General features: G+C 48.5%; 1 protein-coding gene across 1 annotated transcript; it reads right to left on the bottom strand.

Annotated features, from left to right (window-relative positions):
• Positions 1-2,519: 2,519 nt before the first annotated feature.
• LOC125552986 (BTB/POZ domain-containing protein At2g46260-like) lies at positions 2,520-14,144 on the bottom strand. The gene is made up of 8 exons (XM_048716708.1): positions 13,802-14,144; positions 12,507-12,625; positions 12,362-12,430; positions 6,289-6,516; positions 3,744-3,793; positions 3,448-3,625; positions 3,295-3,411; positions 2,520-3,210 (listed from the first exon to the last, which is right to left on the bottom strand). The coding sequence occupies exons 1-8, from the start codon at positions 14,028-14,030 to the stop codon at positions 2,791-2,793; spliced, it is 1,410 nt and encodes a 469-aa protein (XP_048572665.1). The 5' UTR covers positions 14,031-14,144; the 3' UTR covers positions 2,520-2,790.
• Positions 14,145-14,229: the final 85 nt, after the last annotated feature.

Raw genomic sequence — 14,229 nt, forward strand, 5'->3', positions numbered from 1 at the left:
GCCTATATATACCACCCCTTATCACCTCTCTCAAATCATTGCATCTTGTGCTTCTCTCATCTCTCTTCTGAGTCCCTCTGTCTCCTCTCCTACGAAACAATGAGTGAAACAGGATTCGTTTTTTATATGCTCATGAATTCGTTGTCGTTATCTTCATCGGACGACGACGAACTAATTCTTGCAGCATTTGCGAAGCCCGAGGAGGAAGAGGAGGTGAATGCTCGACGCCATGGTGGTTCCACGTTGGGACGGCAGTATTTGTATCGCGGAAGAGATGCAAGATTTGTTCTACTATGGGACGACTACTTCAAAGAAAATCGCACCTTTCCCAGAAGTTTTTTGTCGAAGGTTAGTATTACTACATTATTCTCTATCTGCCTACTTTTCATCTCCCTATCTCATACTTGTTTATCTGCACAGGTATAGAATGTCTCATAATATGTTTAATCGCATAGCTGAAGGAGTACTTGAGCATGACAGTTATTTGAAGCAAATAAGAAATTCTGCTGGAGCTCTTGGGTTGCATCCTCTGACAAAACATGACAACTGCAATGCAACTGCTAACTTATGGATATGCCGCTGATGAGTATTGTCGGTCTGGAGAATCTACTAATCTAGCATCTTGCAAAAAGTTTGTGATGGCTATTTGTGAAGCCTTTGGAACCAGTATCTGAGATCTCCAAATGAAGAAGATACTGCTAGATTACTTGACATAGGGGAGCAAAGAGGTTTTCCTGGTATATTAGGGTGTATAGATTATTGCATGCATTGGACTCGAATTTTTTTCCCTAAAAATGGCATGGCATGTTTAAAGGTCATGTGAATAAGCCCATAATGATTCTGGAGGCAGTTGCTTGGAAGGATCTTTGGATTTGGCATGCATTCTTTGGTTTACCAGGGTCTCTCAGTGACATAAATGTTCTTCACCGTTCAACTCTGTTTGCAAAGCTATCCGAAGGTGAAGCTCCAAAAGTGAATTATACCATCAATGGTCATCCCTACACAATGGGGTATTACCTTGCAGATGGTATATATCCACCAAGGGGCAACATTTGTGAAGACCATACCAGCTCCAGAAGGCAGAAAGAAGAAACGTTTTGCCAAAAGACAAGAGGGAGCCAGAAAGGATGTGAAGAGAGCATTTGGAGTTCTACAATCCCGTTTTGCCATTGTTCGAGGACCAGCTAAAGGTTGGAAACGCAAAGAAATTGGCGATCTCATGAAAGCTTGCATCATAATGCACAATATGATAGTTGATGATGAGTGAGACAACAGTCCACGAGACTACAATTATGACTCTATGGGAGTAAAGGTGATCCCTCCCTCAACCCCAACCCCCGAGCGGCTCCCCCTCCCTCGACCCAGACGCGGCGGCGGCCAGATCCACAGCGTTAGGACCCTCTCCTCTCATCCCTCTCTCTTCGAGAGAAAAGAGCATACCTCGACTCGAGATGGTGTAGTGTGGTGCGACGGCAACCTCGCGGCGGCGTCTTCCTCGTCGATTGAGCTTTGGACGACGCCTTCACATCATCCAGGTCGATTTAGAGGATGTACATGTTTGGACGCCCATTTGCACGAGCTATTGGACGCCCGTTTTGGGCTCACGTCATGGAAAACTAGCATAGACGTTCATATAGAAAGCTATTGAAGATGTTCTAACATGGCATCACCATACGACCTCCCATTCCATGAAGTAGGTGGTGCGTAATGAGCAAACATGCGGCCTCCACCTCCTCCACGTGCGCTTTGGGTTGGTCCATATGTGGGGCAGGGCACCCCTGACTTTGGTCCTTTTTTTCTATCATTTTTTTTATTTTTTAACTTTAAAAAACTGTTCATGAATCCCAATTTTGAAAAAATGTCCAGGATTGAAATAATATTTCAAAATTTTGAAAAATATAACGAATTTGAAAAGTGTTCACAGAATTTCAAACTATTTCTTGGATTTCAAAAAAATGTTCCTCGATTTCAAAACGTGTTCTGAATTTGAAAAAATATTCCAAAGTTCAGAAAATGTTCATGAATTTGAAAAATGGTCTGGATTTCAAAAAATGTTCATGAATTTGAAAAATGCTCACATATTTTAAAAATGTTCCCATATTTCACAAAATGTTCCAAAATTTTAAAATTGCTCACGAATTTGAAGAATGTTCGCTGGTTTGAAAACAAATCACGAAGCTAAAACTTGTTCACTATTTTCAAAGATCATGAATAGAAAAACTTTCACGGATTTGAAAATGGGAAGTGCAGTTAGTGTCCCAGACTTATCAGTCGACAACTTATCCAGACAATTGCTTGTCTATCACCGTTTGAGTTTGAATCAGGCACATCTTCATTCATCGGCACATACAGAAACATCGCTGCACAACAATCCCAGGAAACAGGTTGTCGGCTTCATGGTCGAAACCGAGGCACCTCATTGTCATAAACGAGCCGCTAATGGGGAATCCAGTTTACAACAGCAAAAAAGAACACCCACATATGCAGCGAAGATGGCTGTGGTGAATCCAGAACAATGATGATGGACAGTCACGTTTTGCAGAGAAAAATATAAATCATATAAAATGCGCCTATATATATGTCGTCACAGTTTTCAACTTTCTCATTGCAGGTAATGAAGAGCCTCCTGACATCATTCAGGCAAGCCAAGTTTCCAGCACAGACACCAAAATAATGAAATGAGACCCTAAAATAATGAAAATGTCCACGCAGCCAACACGCCTAGCCTACAGCTAAAATCCCATTGAAGTTGAACCGATGGACCTGACTTTGCTGCCGAGAGAGATATCATCAAGCTTGCAGTTTTGGCTGCCCCAGCAACACCGTCAAATCAGCTCTCAGATGTAGCACGCCGTTGATGAAGAGGTTGTCGTTGGCAATGAACGTCGACCATGGAATGCCAAATAGATCACTGCATCCATGTGTCTCATCAGCGATGGAGATCTTACCCTCCAACTTGCGCACAAACTGCCCTGACGATCTTTTCCTTGCAGCAAACTCGTAATCTACCTCGAAACATGACGATCCCTTCATATTTTTGGCGACCCCTAACCAGAGGCCAAAGCTGCACAACTTACTCTGCTCATCCATTTCACAGGTTGCCATCAGATAAAAGCCCCATCCTAGAAGCCGGAATGGGTGCGGGCATATACGCCCAGACGGGAAGAGTTTAGAGCACTCCTCGCGTGTTAGATCCAAGTAAACTATAATCTGTGGGCAGGGTTGATCAAACGCAATCAATTTCACAGGTTTGTACTCGTACGCTCGCTCAGCAAATCGCGAACAGGTTGTTACCTCTGCTGCAAGAGCACCTTCCATCTGCTTTGGGTAAGCCTTGGGTAGAAGTGCCTCAGCAATACGATGAGTTACTTGCTCGCGATCTATATCATTATCAGTGCTTGCTAATATCTCCTGAAGTGTCACACACGTCATATGACTGAAGCGTACCAGAGGAAGTAAGCGAGAACTCAAGATCTTACGTCTTTCCTCCAATTCTACGTATCGTGCACGGGCCCAGTCAAGCATGAAGTAATATATGTCATCTTCAGTTTCCACTTGTACGTCAGTACTTGAAAATACGGCTTCTATCCCAGCAAGAGAAATGTTCATCAGCTCGCTTTTAAACCTGAAATGAGACCAACAATATCATGAGTACACTGAATACATGATTTTGTGACATCAATATCTGCAGTTTTCTCAGAAAACGAAATAAAACATGGCTTCATCCAATGTGGACCACTAACTCATAAAAATCCTTGTATTTGTTCGCAAGGAATTCCTTGGCTGCATCTATGTTATGACCTGTCATATTAGGGGCTTAGCCCAGTGGGTTGTGGCCCAAGTTATCTTATCGTTATTAGGGGCTTAGCCCAATTATCTTATCGTTTGCTTAGGAGTCAAGTAAACCTCTTATATAAGGAAAGGAGATGTATCAATCTAATCAAGCAAGAAGCAATCATTATTTGCTCGGCTTCCCTTAGGGAGCCGGGAGACCTAACCCTAGCCGCCTCTTGCGCCGCCGCCGCCTCTTCTCCACCACGCAAGGACGGCGCCCAGCCGCCGGCCGCCGCACCCTCGTCCTCGTCCTCCTCCATCTTTCCCCTACAATCTCCGCCCTAGAACCAGCAAAACCATAACTCCTAACACCTTGGTATCAGGTAGCTTGGGTCCGATCATGTCTGCGCCACCATCCACCCCGCTGCTGCCCACCTTGCCGCTGTCCACCACCGCCATCCTCTCCACGGCGCCGCTGGCGTTTCCCGCCGCCGCGGTCGACAACTCCACCGTGCAGCTGGCGCTTCCCACCGCGCCGCTCGGCTCCTCCGCGGGGGCCTCCATCGGCCAGTCGCCGCCCGTCACCGCGCCACCTGTCGTCGTCTACTCCCCGACAGAGATCACCGGGGTCCTTAATGACCTCGTCACCGCCGTCCAGGGCATCCGCCTCTACCTGGCCGGGCCTTACAGGCAGCCGCCGCCCTTGCCGCCGGCCGCCGCGACTGGGCCAGTCGCCCTGCCTTAGTACGCGGCCACCACGGCGCCGATCGGGCCTCTACACCACCACTGGCCCGGTCAGCCGCCGCCCGCCGTCTCCCCCTACTAGCCGCAGTGGCCGGCCCCGGCGATCGCCGCGCCTTTGACGCCTCCCGAGTCCGGGTAGCTGCCGACCCCGCCGCCGCCCGCTGCCATGCCTCCATGGCCACAGTGGCCGGCCCCGCCCCTTGCTGCGTCGTCCACGCCACCCGAGTCCGTACCGTCGCAGCTGCCGGCCCCGCCACCGCCTAGCGCGGGGCCCGGGTCACCCACGCAGGGAGGCGTACGGATCCAGCAAGTGCGCTTCCCGCCGTCGCCGTCCCCAATACCGGCCTGGCTGACCGGATCATCGCTGCCACCCGTCTACATGTTGGCTGGAGACCCGCCGGCACCCACTTTGCAGTTCGGTGATCCCTCCGGCTCGGGCAGGGGGGGGGGGGGCACTCCACGGGCCACAGCCATGCTAACCAGGCGCCCCAATCCTTGTTGCTTCGCACCTCCGAGTCAGTCGGCCACGGCGCTCCGACTCAGACACCGCCGCGGTTTGCCAAACTTGACTTCGCCAGTTATGACGGCACGGAGGACCCCCTCAACTGGCTCAACCAGTGCGAGCAGTTCTTTTGCGGGCAACGCACCCTTGCCTCGGAGCGTACCCGGCTCGCCTCTTACCACCTCCGCGGCACGGCACAGACCTGGTACTACGCCCTCAAGCAGGACGAGGGCAACATGCCCCCTTAGGAGCACTTCCGCGAGCTCTGCCTTCTTCGTTTTGGGACACTGATCCACGGGAGCCGCCTGGCAGAGCGAGGCCGCCTTCCCTTCACTTCCATGGTTCAGGACTTCGCCGACCGTTTTCAGGCCCTCGCATGCCATGTGTCGGGCGTGACGGTGCAGCAGCGGGCCGACCTCTTCGTCGGTGGACTTCCGGATCACATCCGCGTGGACGTGGAACTTCGGGGACCCCAGGATCTCCAGACGGTCATGTACTACGCCCGTGCGTTCGAGCGCCGCGCGGTGGCCATCTAGCAGGCATCACCGTTCCGGGCCGCTACCCGGGCCGGATGTTCCCACGCAGGGTCGGCCTGCTCAGGCTTCCGCGGCACCCCTCACCGCGACCGCGGCGCGCCCGTTCCGCCGACTCACCTCGGCCGAGCTACTCGAGCGTCGCCGCCAAGGGTTGTGCTTCAACTGCAACAAGCCCTACACGCCCGGGCACGTCTGCCCGCGACTCTTCTACCTGGACACTGCAGACTACATTGAGGAGGACGACGTCGCCGCCGACCTGACTGCTCCAGCTGTCACGAAGGTGTTTGACGCTGGTTGATCACCTCGAGGAGTTCGGCAAGTGCTTTCCCACCTTACAGCTCGAGGACGAGCTGTTTGTGCAGGCGGGGAGAATTGTTATGACCATCATATTAGGGGCTTAGCCCAGTGGGTTGTGGCCCAAGTTATCTTATCGTTATTAGGGGCTTAGCCCCATTATCTTATCATTTGCTTAGGAGTCAAGTAAACCTCTCTATATAAGGAGAGGAGATGTATCAATCTAATCAAGCAAGAAGCAATCATTATTTGCTCGGCTTCCCTTAGGGAGCCGGGAGACCTAACCCTAGCCGCCTCTTGCGCCACCGCCGCCTCTTCTCCACCACGCAAGGACGGCGCCCATCCGCCGGCCGCCGCGCCCTCGTCCTCGTCCTCCTCCATCTTTCCCCTACAATCTCCGCCCTAGAACCGGCGGAACCCTAGCTCCTAACAATCTATGAAAGGCCGAACTTCATTGACCATTGAAACGGAACAAGGATGGTCTATGTAGATCAGTGCAGATTCTGTGGTCATAGGCAAGCTTATGAGCAGCTGACTACAATGCCTCATGCAAGAAAGAACCTCGAACTTGTCTGCAGCCATCAAGATGTCGAGCAGACGAGTGGGCTCAGCTATAGTCAACTTTCCACTGTACATATAGCTTAAGAGCTCCATAAAAGCATTTTCCTTTGTTTCAAGTAGAATGAGAACATAATGCATAAGGATTACAGAAACAGTTAGCCGAAGTAAACAGAAAAAGGACACACTTATGTATCTTAAATGATTATTTAAGTTGATAATTGACTTTCAATATCGAGAAAAGCTCCATGGGAGACTGACTTTTTCTTCATCATAGAAGACACAAAGAAGTGGCAAAAACTATCTATGAAGCATAGACATAAGTTGGCGAAAGTCTCGTACCCTTCTAGGGTTTCTCTCTCTCTCTCTCTGCGGCGACAGCCAAGGAGATTTCTCCCTCCCTTCGATTCCGATCAGACCACGTCTAATCGGGTTCCCGGGGGAGTACGGCAGAACAGAAGGCGATCACAACCCCTGGGAGGGTTTCGAGCGGATGAGGTCCGAACGATGGAGAAGGGTACTTCACCTAGGGTTAGTGGCGGCGGGGAAGAGATGGAAGAAAAAGAGGTGATGGCGGAGACGGGATCGGTGGCGGAGGAAGGTAGATCGCAGCATGAGGAGTCACTAGATGAGAAGCTGAAATACCTGAACCTAAGGGAAGACGAGGAGGAAGATGTGATCTTGGAGGAGGACCTGGAGGAGCCGGAGAAGGATGCTGAATTCATGGCGATATCTAGGGTTCATACTGCAAGAAAATTTAGCCATGGGACCTTCTATGGAACAATGAGATCTGCATGGAATCTTGCACAAGAGGTGGAATTCAGAGCTATAGAGGATAATCTGTTCTCTGTGCAAATCGCATGTCTAGCGGATTGGGAGAGGGTTATGCATGATGGGCCTTGGATTTTCCGCAACTGTCCAGTGTTAATTGCTCTGTACGATGGGTGGTCGGAGCCAACTGAGGTGGATCTGAATACCTACCAGGCATGGGTGAGGGTGATGGGGTTGAAGGAAAAGATGAGAAGTGCGAATATAGTGCGACAGTTGGCAACGAAGGCGGTGGAATCAGAGTACGTGTTACTCTGGACGTGCGTAAACCCCTCACAAGGTGTGCTAGCCTAACCTTGAGATCGAAGAAAGTTTACTTTGACTTTGAGTATGAGAAGATGTCGTTGTTCTGTGGGGTTTGTGGATTTGTGGGTCACGTGACCAAAGAACATGGGAACGGGGTACACAACGAAACTGCAATTATCTATCCTTTAACCTTGATTGCGGCAGATTTTAGAAGAGATGAGCAAGGATGGCAGAATGGGTACAATGGTAGAGGAGGAAGGGCGGGAAGAACTGAAGAGGGAGGAAAAGGGGGTGCTGCTGTGGTAAGGAGGGAGTCTGGTGATCTTAGCAGCTCGGCTAGCAGCCCTTCTAAACCTGCTGGCACCTCGTCACAAACTTCAAGTGCCCAGAAGAGGCGGCTCGAGTTCACGGAGAAAGGGAAGAATGACCAACTGCTCCTGACGCAAGGAAGGGGAGAGGATGAATCAAAGATGGGGGACGGAGCAGGACACCAAAGAGGAGGGTGGGAAGAGAAGGACAACACCTCACAGGAGTCAAAGAGTCACAAAGCAAAAGAAACAACATCAATGGACTTGGCAACATTGGCGGCCTCCCGGGTGGAGGACCGCCAGGCCCAATGATTCTCCTAGGGTGGAACTGCCACGGGATGCGTCAGTCCCGGGCAGTTAGAGCACTTCTAGAGGTCCAGAGGTGCTACAAACCGGATGTGCTCTTTCTGTCAAAAGCACATCTGTCTGACGCAGGGGCAGAGCGGCTGATGAGGAGGCTAGGGTTCCAGGAGAGGCTGGTTGACCCGAGTGATGGAAGGGCGGGAGGTTTGCTGATGATGTGGAAATCTGGAGTGACTGTGACAAAAAATGATGTTACAGCCAACTTCATTGACGTAACGGTGGATGATGGAAGAAAGTGGCGGTGTACTGGATTTTATGGAGAGCCGGCAAAGGAGAATAAACATAAATCATGGGAATATCTTCATGCACTGCAGGAGAGGATGGATGAGCCATGGATAGTTTTTGGCGATTTCAACGAAATCTTATTCTCTCATGAAAAGGAAGGAGGAGCACCCAGAGAGCAAAGATGTATGCAAGCATTAAGGGATGTCCTGTCAGAGTGCGAGTTGGCAGATTTGGGTGCAACGGAAGACTCATATACATGGAGTAGAGGGAGGATAAAGGAAAGGTTGGATAGAGTTGTCTGTAACTCACGGTGGAATTTGCTCTTTCCTAATGTTGGTGTCGTGAATGGTGAAATGACAAAATCTGATCATCGTCCCTTGGTGATAGATACTGAGCTCTATAAAGAAACGAACCGGCCCCTACGGCCGGTGAAGAGATTTGAGGGGAGGTGGTCAAAGGAGGAGACGGTGGAGGAGGTGGTTCGCACGGCCTGGCAGCGAGCATCATTGCTAGGTCTAGGGCCGTTCAAACAAAAGGTGGACTCGGTTCATGAGGAGCTGCATAAATGGGATAGAGAGACCCTCAAAAGACCTCAAATGCGAATGGCGAAAATGAAAAAGGAGTTGGAAGAACTGAGAAGAGGGCCGGCTACTGATGTAGCACTTGATAGACAGAAGGAGATACTGCTGGTGATTGAAAATCTATTAGAGCAGGAAGAAATTGCATGGGTCCAGAGAGGAAGAGCTAACTGGCTGAAGCATGGTGATCTGAATACTTATTTCTTCCATATGTATGCTTCGGCAAGGAAGAAGAACATGATTAAGGGATTGCAAGATGTGAATGGAGTGATGCAGGAAGGACAACAGGAGATAGCTGAGATAATTAAAACCTACTTCACTAACTTGTTTTCTTCCCAGGTTGAGCTCCCTAATGAAGAGGTTTTTCGGGATGTGACGCCGAGAGTTACAACTCAAATGAACGAGGCCTTACTGGCGCCCTTCACGGAGGAGGATGTACGCAAGGCTGTGTTCAGTATAGGTGATTTTAAGGCACCAGGACCAGATGGACTTCATGCGGCTTTTTATAAGAGGTTCTGGAACATGTTAAAGGATGATCTAGTGGGAGAAGTTCTAGGGGCAATTAACACACCACTATCCCAGAAGGGTGGAATAGTACTACTATAGTGCTGATCCCAAAGGTTGAGAACCCCACAAGTGTCTCACAGTTTAGGCCGATTAGCCTGTGTAACGTGGTCTACAAAATCATCTCCAAAATGCTTGCTTCTCGGCTTAAAGGGATACTTCCGGAGATCATTGGTCCCACGCAGAGCGCTTTCGTTCCGGGAAGATTGATCACGGACAACATACTAATTGCGTACGAGTGTGTGAACACTACAAAGAGGAAGAAAGGCAAGTCTGGCTTATGTGCAGTGAAACTCGATATGCATAAGGCATATGACCGAGTAGAATGGTGTTTTCTTAAGAGGATGATGCAAAGGCTTGGGTTTGCGGAACAGTGGACATAATTGATCATGGAGTGTGTATCATCCGTGTCGTATAATGTCAGATACAACTATGAGAGCACTGATGTTTTTGCGCCAACACGTGGGCTACGACAAGGGGACCCCTTGTCCCCCTACCTGTTTCTAATCTGTGCGGAGGCGCTATCTAGCATGTTGCAGGCGGAAGAGAACAATGGCACATTGATAGGGGTCAAGGTGTGTAGGGAGGCACCGCAGATTTCTCATCTGCTCTTCGCTGACGACTCCTTAATTCTTATGAGAGCAGATGGCCCAAATGCGGCGTGCCTCCAAAGGGTGTTGGACGATTACTGTACGAGCTCCGGACAGTTGGTCAGTGAGGCGAAATCTAGTATATACTTCAGTCCAAACACACCGGTGGAGGAGAAAGTTGTGATATGTCAACAACTGAATATTAACACGGAAGCCCTTAACGATAAATAGCTTGGGCTACCATCCATGGTGGGAACGGACAGGAGTGACTCTTTTGAGTATCTCATCGACAGAGTAAATCAGGTGATGATAGGGTGGAAGGAGAAGCTGCTTTCCACAGGGGGGAAAGAAACGCTAATTAAGGCTGTTGCCCAGGCCATGCCGGTGTTCACGATGTCTGTATTCAAAATTCCGAAGAAAAATTGCAAAGGAATGACGGATGCTATATCGAAATACTGGTGGGGAGATGACGACAACCATAAGCGTACCCATTGGGCAGCATGGTGGAAAGTGTGTATACCGAAAGAAAGGGGAGGTTTGGGATTCAGGGATCTACACAGTTTTAACTTAGCTCTCCTTGCTAAACAAGTTTGGAGGCTGCTTGAGAACCCTGATTCTCTTTGTGCTTAGGTTTTGAGAGCCAAATATTATCCGGATGGAAAGCTACTGGATGCCAAGGTGAAAAGTGGAAGCTCGTATACATGGCAGAGTATATGTGCCGGTATCAATACATTCAGGAGAGGGGATATATGGCGCCTAGGTGATGGATCACAAGTGAACATTTGGGCTGATTCGTGGATACAATTGAGTGCCGATGGCCGTGTCACTACACCACGAGGAGGGACCCTTCTGTCTAAGGTTTCGGAGTTGATTGATCATGTCACTGGTTTATGGGATGAACAGTTGATAAACGATGTATTTTGGCCGGTTGATGAGCATAGGATTCTTGCCATACCACTGGCACCACATGGGATGATGGGAGATTTTGTGGCCTGGTGGTTTACAAGGAACTTTGCCTTCTCGGTCCGATCAGCTTATCATGTGGAGTGGCAACATCAATTTGCACGCTGGTATGAACGAACAGAGGGGCAGCCGTCCCAGCGTTATCCGGTGTGGAAGAAGCTCTGGTCTTCGCCCGCCCCGGCTAAGATTAAGATCCATGCTTGGAAGGTCTTACATGGATTCATACCATGTTACGAGGTATTGGCAAAACGCCATATTGATACGTCAGACAGCTGTCCCATGTGTGTGGGTGGATGCGAAGATATTATGCACGCTCTCTTCACTTGCCCTAGGGCAGCCGAAGTCTGAGATGTCTGAATCTTTACGGGTTCGTGGAGGAGGCGTGTGATACAGACAGGGCGGGCTCGTAGCGTTGGACTATATTTTATGTGCTCCTACACGCCAGACGTTGATCCAAGATATCCCAGCTCAGTTTCTAATCCTTGTGGGTATCTGGTACATATGGTGGGAGCGTAGACGACATGTCCATGGGGAGGAAGTGCAGACTCCGGTCCGAGCCGCGTTGTCAATCGCGGCGCTGGCAGCAAATTACCTCAAGGCTACGAAGAAGAACGTGGTAGTAAGATCCTTTGGATGGAGGAAACCGCAAGAGAATTTTGTCAAGTTAAATGTAGATGCTGCTTTTCATGCAGATGACCTCCAGGGAGCTGTAGGAGCTGTGCTAGGGGACTGCAGAGGTGGTTTCATTGCAGCTTCAAATGAGAGGCTGGAGCATGTTGCTGATGTAGGGACGGCGGAAGCACACACACTACGACATGGCATCTTGTTAGCGCAGCGGATGGGGATCACCAAGCTCATTGTGGAGTCCGACTGCCTTGAGGTGATTGACATCATGAACAATGGTGGTTTTACGGCATCGGGCGCAACTGCGATCTATTCGGATTGTTTGGTCCTTATCATAGGTTATACTTTGGTGTCTTTTGTTCACTGCCCTAGAGAGACAAACTCTGTCGCTCATGTTTTAGCTAAGCAAGCGGTGTCGGATCCACCTTCCGTGTGGATTGAGGAGCCGCCGGCCTTCATTATAAAGGGCCTAGTGGATGATGTAACTCTGTTTTGATCCAATAAAAGTTCCCTGAAGTTTAAAAAAAACTATCTATGAAGCATAATCCTTCGTTTACCATAAATATTCATGTTTTTCTTTCAAAATTATAGAAAACAGTAACATAGTCACTACAGCAAACTAGAATAAATTATAAGAGGAAGAATGTTACACTTTAGCTATCACCTTACCTGAATCAGTAATCCTAATTGTTGGATTCGTTTGATCAGATTCTTTCATGCCATTTGAGAAAAACTAAGAAGGATGAAGCTTATTAGAAACTTCCACTGACTAGAACAAATGCAGTTCACAACAAGGTTATCGAAATTACCTTTAGAAAGAAAGGATTTCTTGAAGCAAGAATCGCTGAATTGATATGCATGTTTTTTTCTCGTAAAAGTGGTCTGCCCACCATCATCGATGAAGAGTCAACACTCTGTTCTTTCTCACCTGCAAAGTATTAGATAAAAGAAATAAAAAAACACATTGGGTAATATATTCTACTGTTAAAAAACTCAGAACACTGTATTTTTCTGTAGGTGTAGATTCATGTAATCAATATTCAGAAATAGGATAAAATGGTCATCCAACAATCTGACCATGCTTGTAGCTCTCATAGATGTAACTGACTAACTGCTATCTAATGAGCAGTTCATACTGCACATGCATCTAGTAGCACAAGCAAGTTCAAGTAGCTAAAATAGAAACAAGGTGTTAAATAAGAACTTGTGGTTATCTCTGTATTTTCTGCAAGCACCAGCCTGTAACCAATAATTAGCGTGTATTGAGACAACAGGCAACCAAAGGCTCCCTTTGATTAGCAGATTGTGCAAAAACTATACCTGCATCCGCATGAAGTTTTTTGTTTTTACCACGCAAGCTAATGATAACCAATGTTTCAACACTAAGAAAAGCGGAGATGGAAAAAAAATGCAGACTAATGTTGACCTGGAATTGAAGGATTGAAGGTTATGAAGCAGTTTCTTCTTCACTTCAGATACAGCTAGCTGTTACATCAAGAGCAGACTTGATAACAATATGGTATTCCATACCTATTTGTTCTGTTGCTACATTAAGAATAAAAATTGGCAGATCTATTGTCGTAAGTACTGACTAGTGAACACACAATAATTTCCCCTTTGAATTATCTGACATGTCCATGCCCCATGGTAACTCAGTCAAAACAAGTTTAATTCGAGATCTCTAAATTTTCCCACAGACAAATAATTTTGAAAAAACTAACTATAGGAAATTAATGCCTTCTCCAGATGCTTTGTGACAAACTGTACCGAGAACTGTAATGTGAAGACTGAAGGTTTAAAATCGACAGAGAACAACAGGTTAGTAGAATTCTCAGGTTCAGCTGGCAAGCACCTTTCAAGTTTTCCGAGCTGAACAGTGGTTACAGTGGTGCCCCTTTGCTGTCCAGTGGCCAATCTCAATTAGAACTGGATTGATTTTCAATTTTCATTCAATTTTGGGGGTAATCCAGCCGTGGACTTACATTATTTGAACATAAAAAAATGTTAACATCAGCTACATCCATAATAGTTGTATTCGAGAAAATAAAACATCCATGATAGTTACAACATTTTAATAATCTGTTAATAGCAGCTACATACGCACCTTCCTCTTCGCGGCGGCGCTCCTGGTCGGCGGCGGATCCTCCGCCAGATCCCGGCGCGGGGCTGACGGTGCCGATCTCTATCCGCAGCACCCTGTCGGAGAAGGTGGCCGAATCGAACGCGAAGTCGAAGCTGGGCACCACGCCGCCGCGCGACAAGTCCAGCTCCATCGCCGATGCCACCCCCGCCCCCGCCGCCGTCGCTGATGCTGATTCTTTGCCGGCGTCCATGCCCTCCGCCGCGTGCGGGAGAGAGAGGGACGAAACGCGGGGCGGCGGCCGGCCGTAACCTAGCCGCCGAAGCTTCTCCGAGAAGACGAGAAAGCGAGGCCAGCGGGTATCAGACTTTGCAAACAGGACCCTCGGAAGTCGGAAATGCTAAATTACATTTACGGGCGCGCTCTCTGGTTTGAAATGCAAAACACCATGT

The sequence above is a fragment of the Triticum urartu genome, chromosome 4, assembly GCF_003073215.2.
Source record: "Triticum urartu cultivar G1812 chromosome 4, Tu2.1, whole genome shotgun sequence".
Classification (NCBI taxonomy): domain Eukaryota; kingdom Viridiplantae; phylum Streptophyta; class Magnoliopsida; order Poales; family Poaceae; genus Triticum; species Triticum urartu.

What these genes read in the sequence shown, in the direction of transcription:
- LOC125552986 (XM_048716708.1), bottom strand. Translation starts at nt 14,030, where the DNA reads ATGGACGCCGGCAAAGAATCAGCATCAGCGACGGCGGCGGGGGCGGGG. An exon ending in GCGCCGCCGCGAAGAGGAAG is followed by an intron (nt 12,626 to 13,801) that starts GTGCGTATGTAG and finishes AATACTTTGCAG; the next exon opens with GTGAGAAAGAACAGAGTGTT. An exon ending in GGATTACTGATTCAGGTAAG is followed by an intron (nt 6,517 to 12,361) that starts GTGATAGCTAAA and finishes CTTGAAACAAAG; the next exon opens with GAAAATGCTTTTATGGAGCT.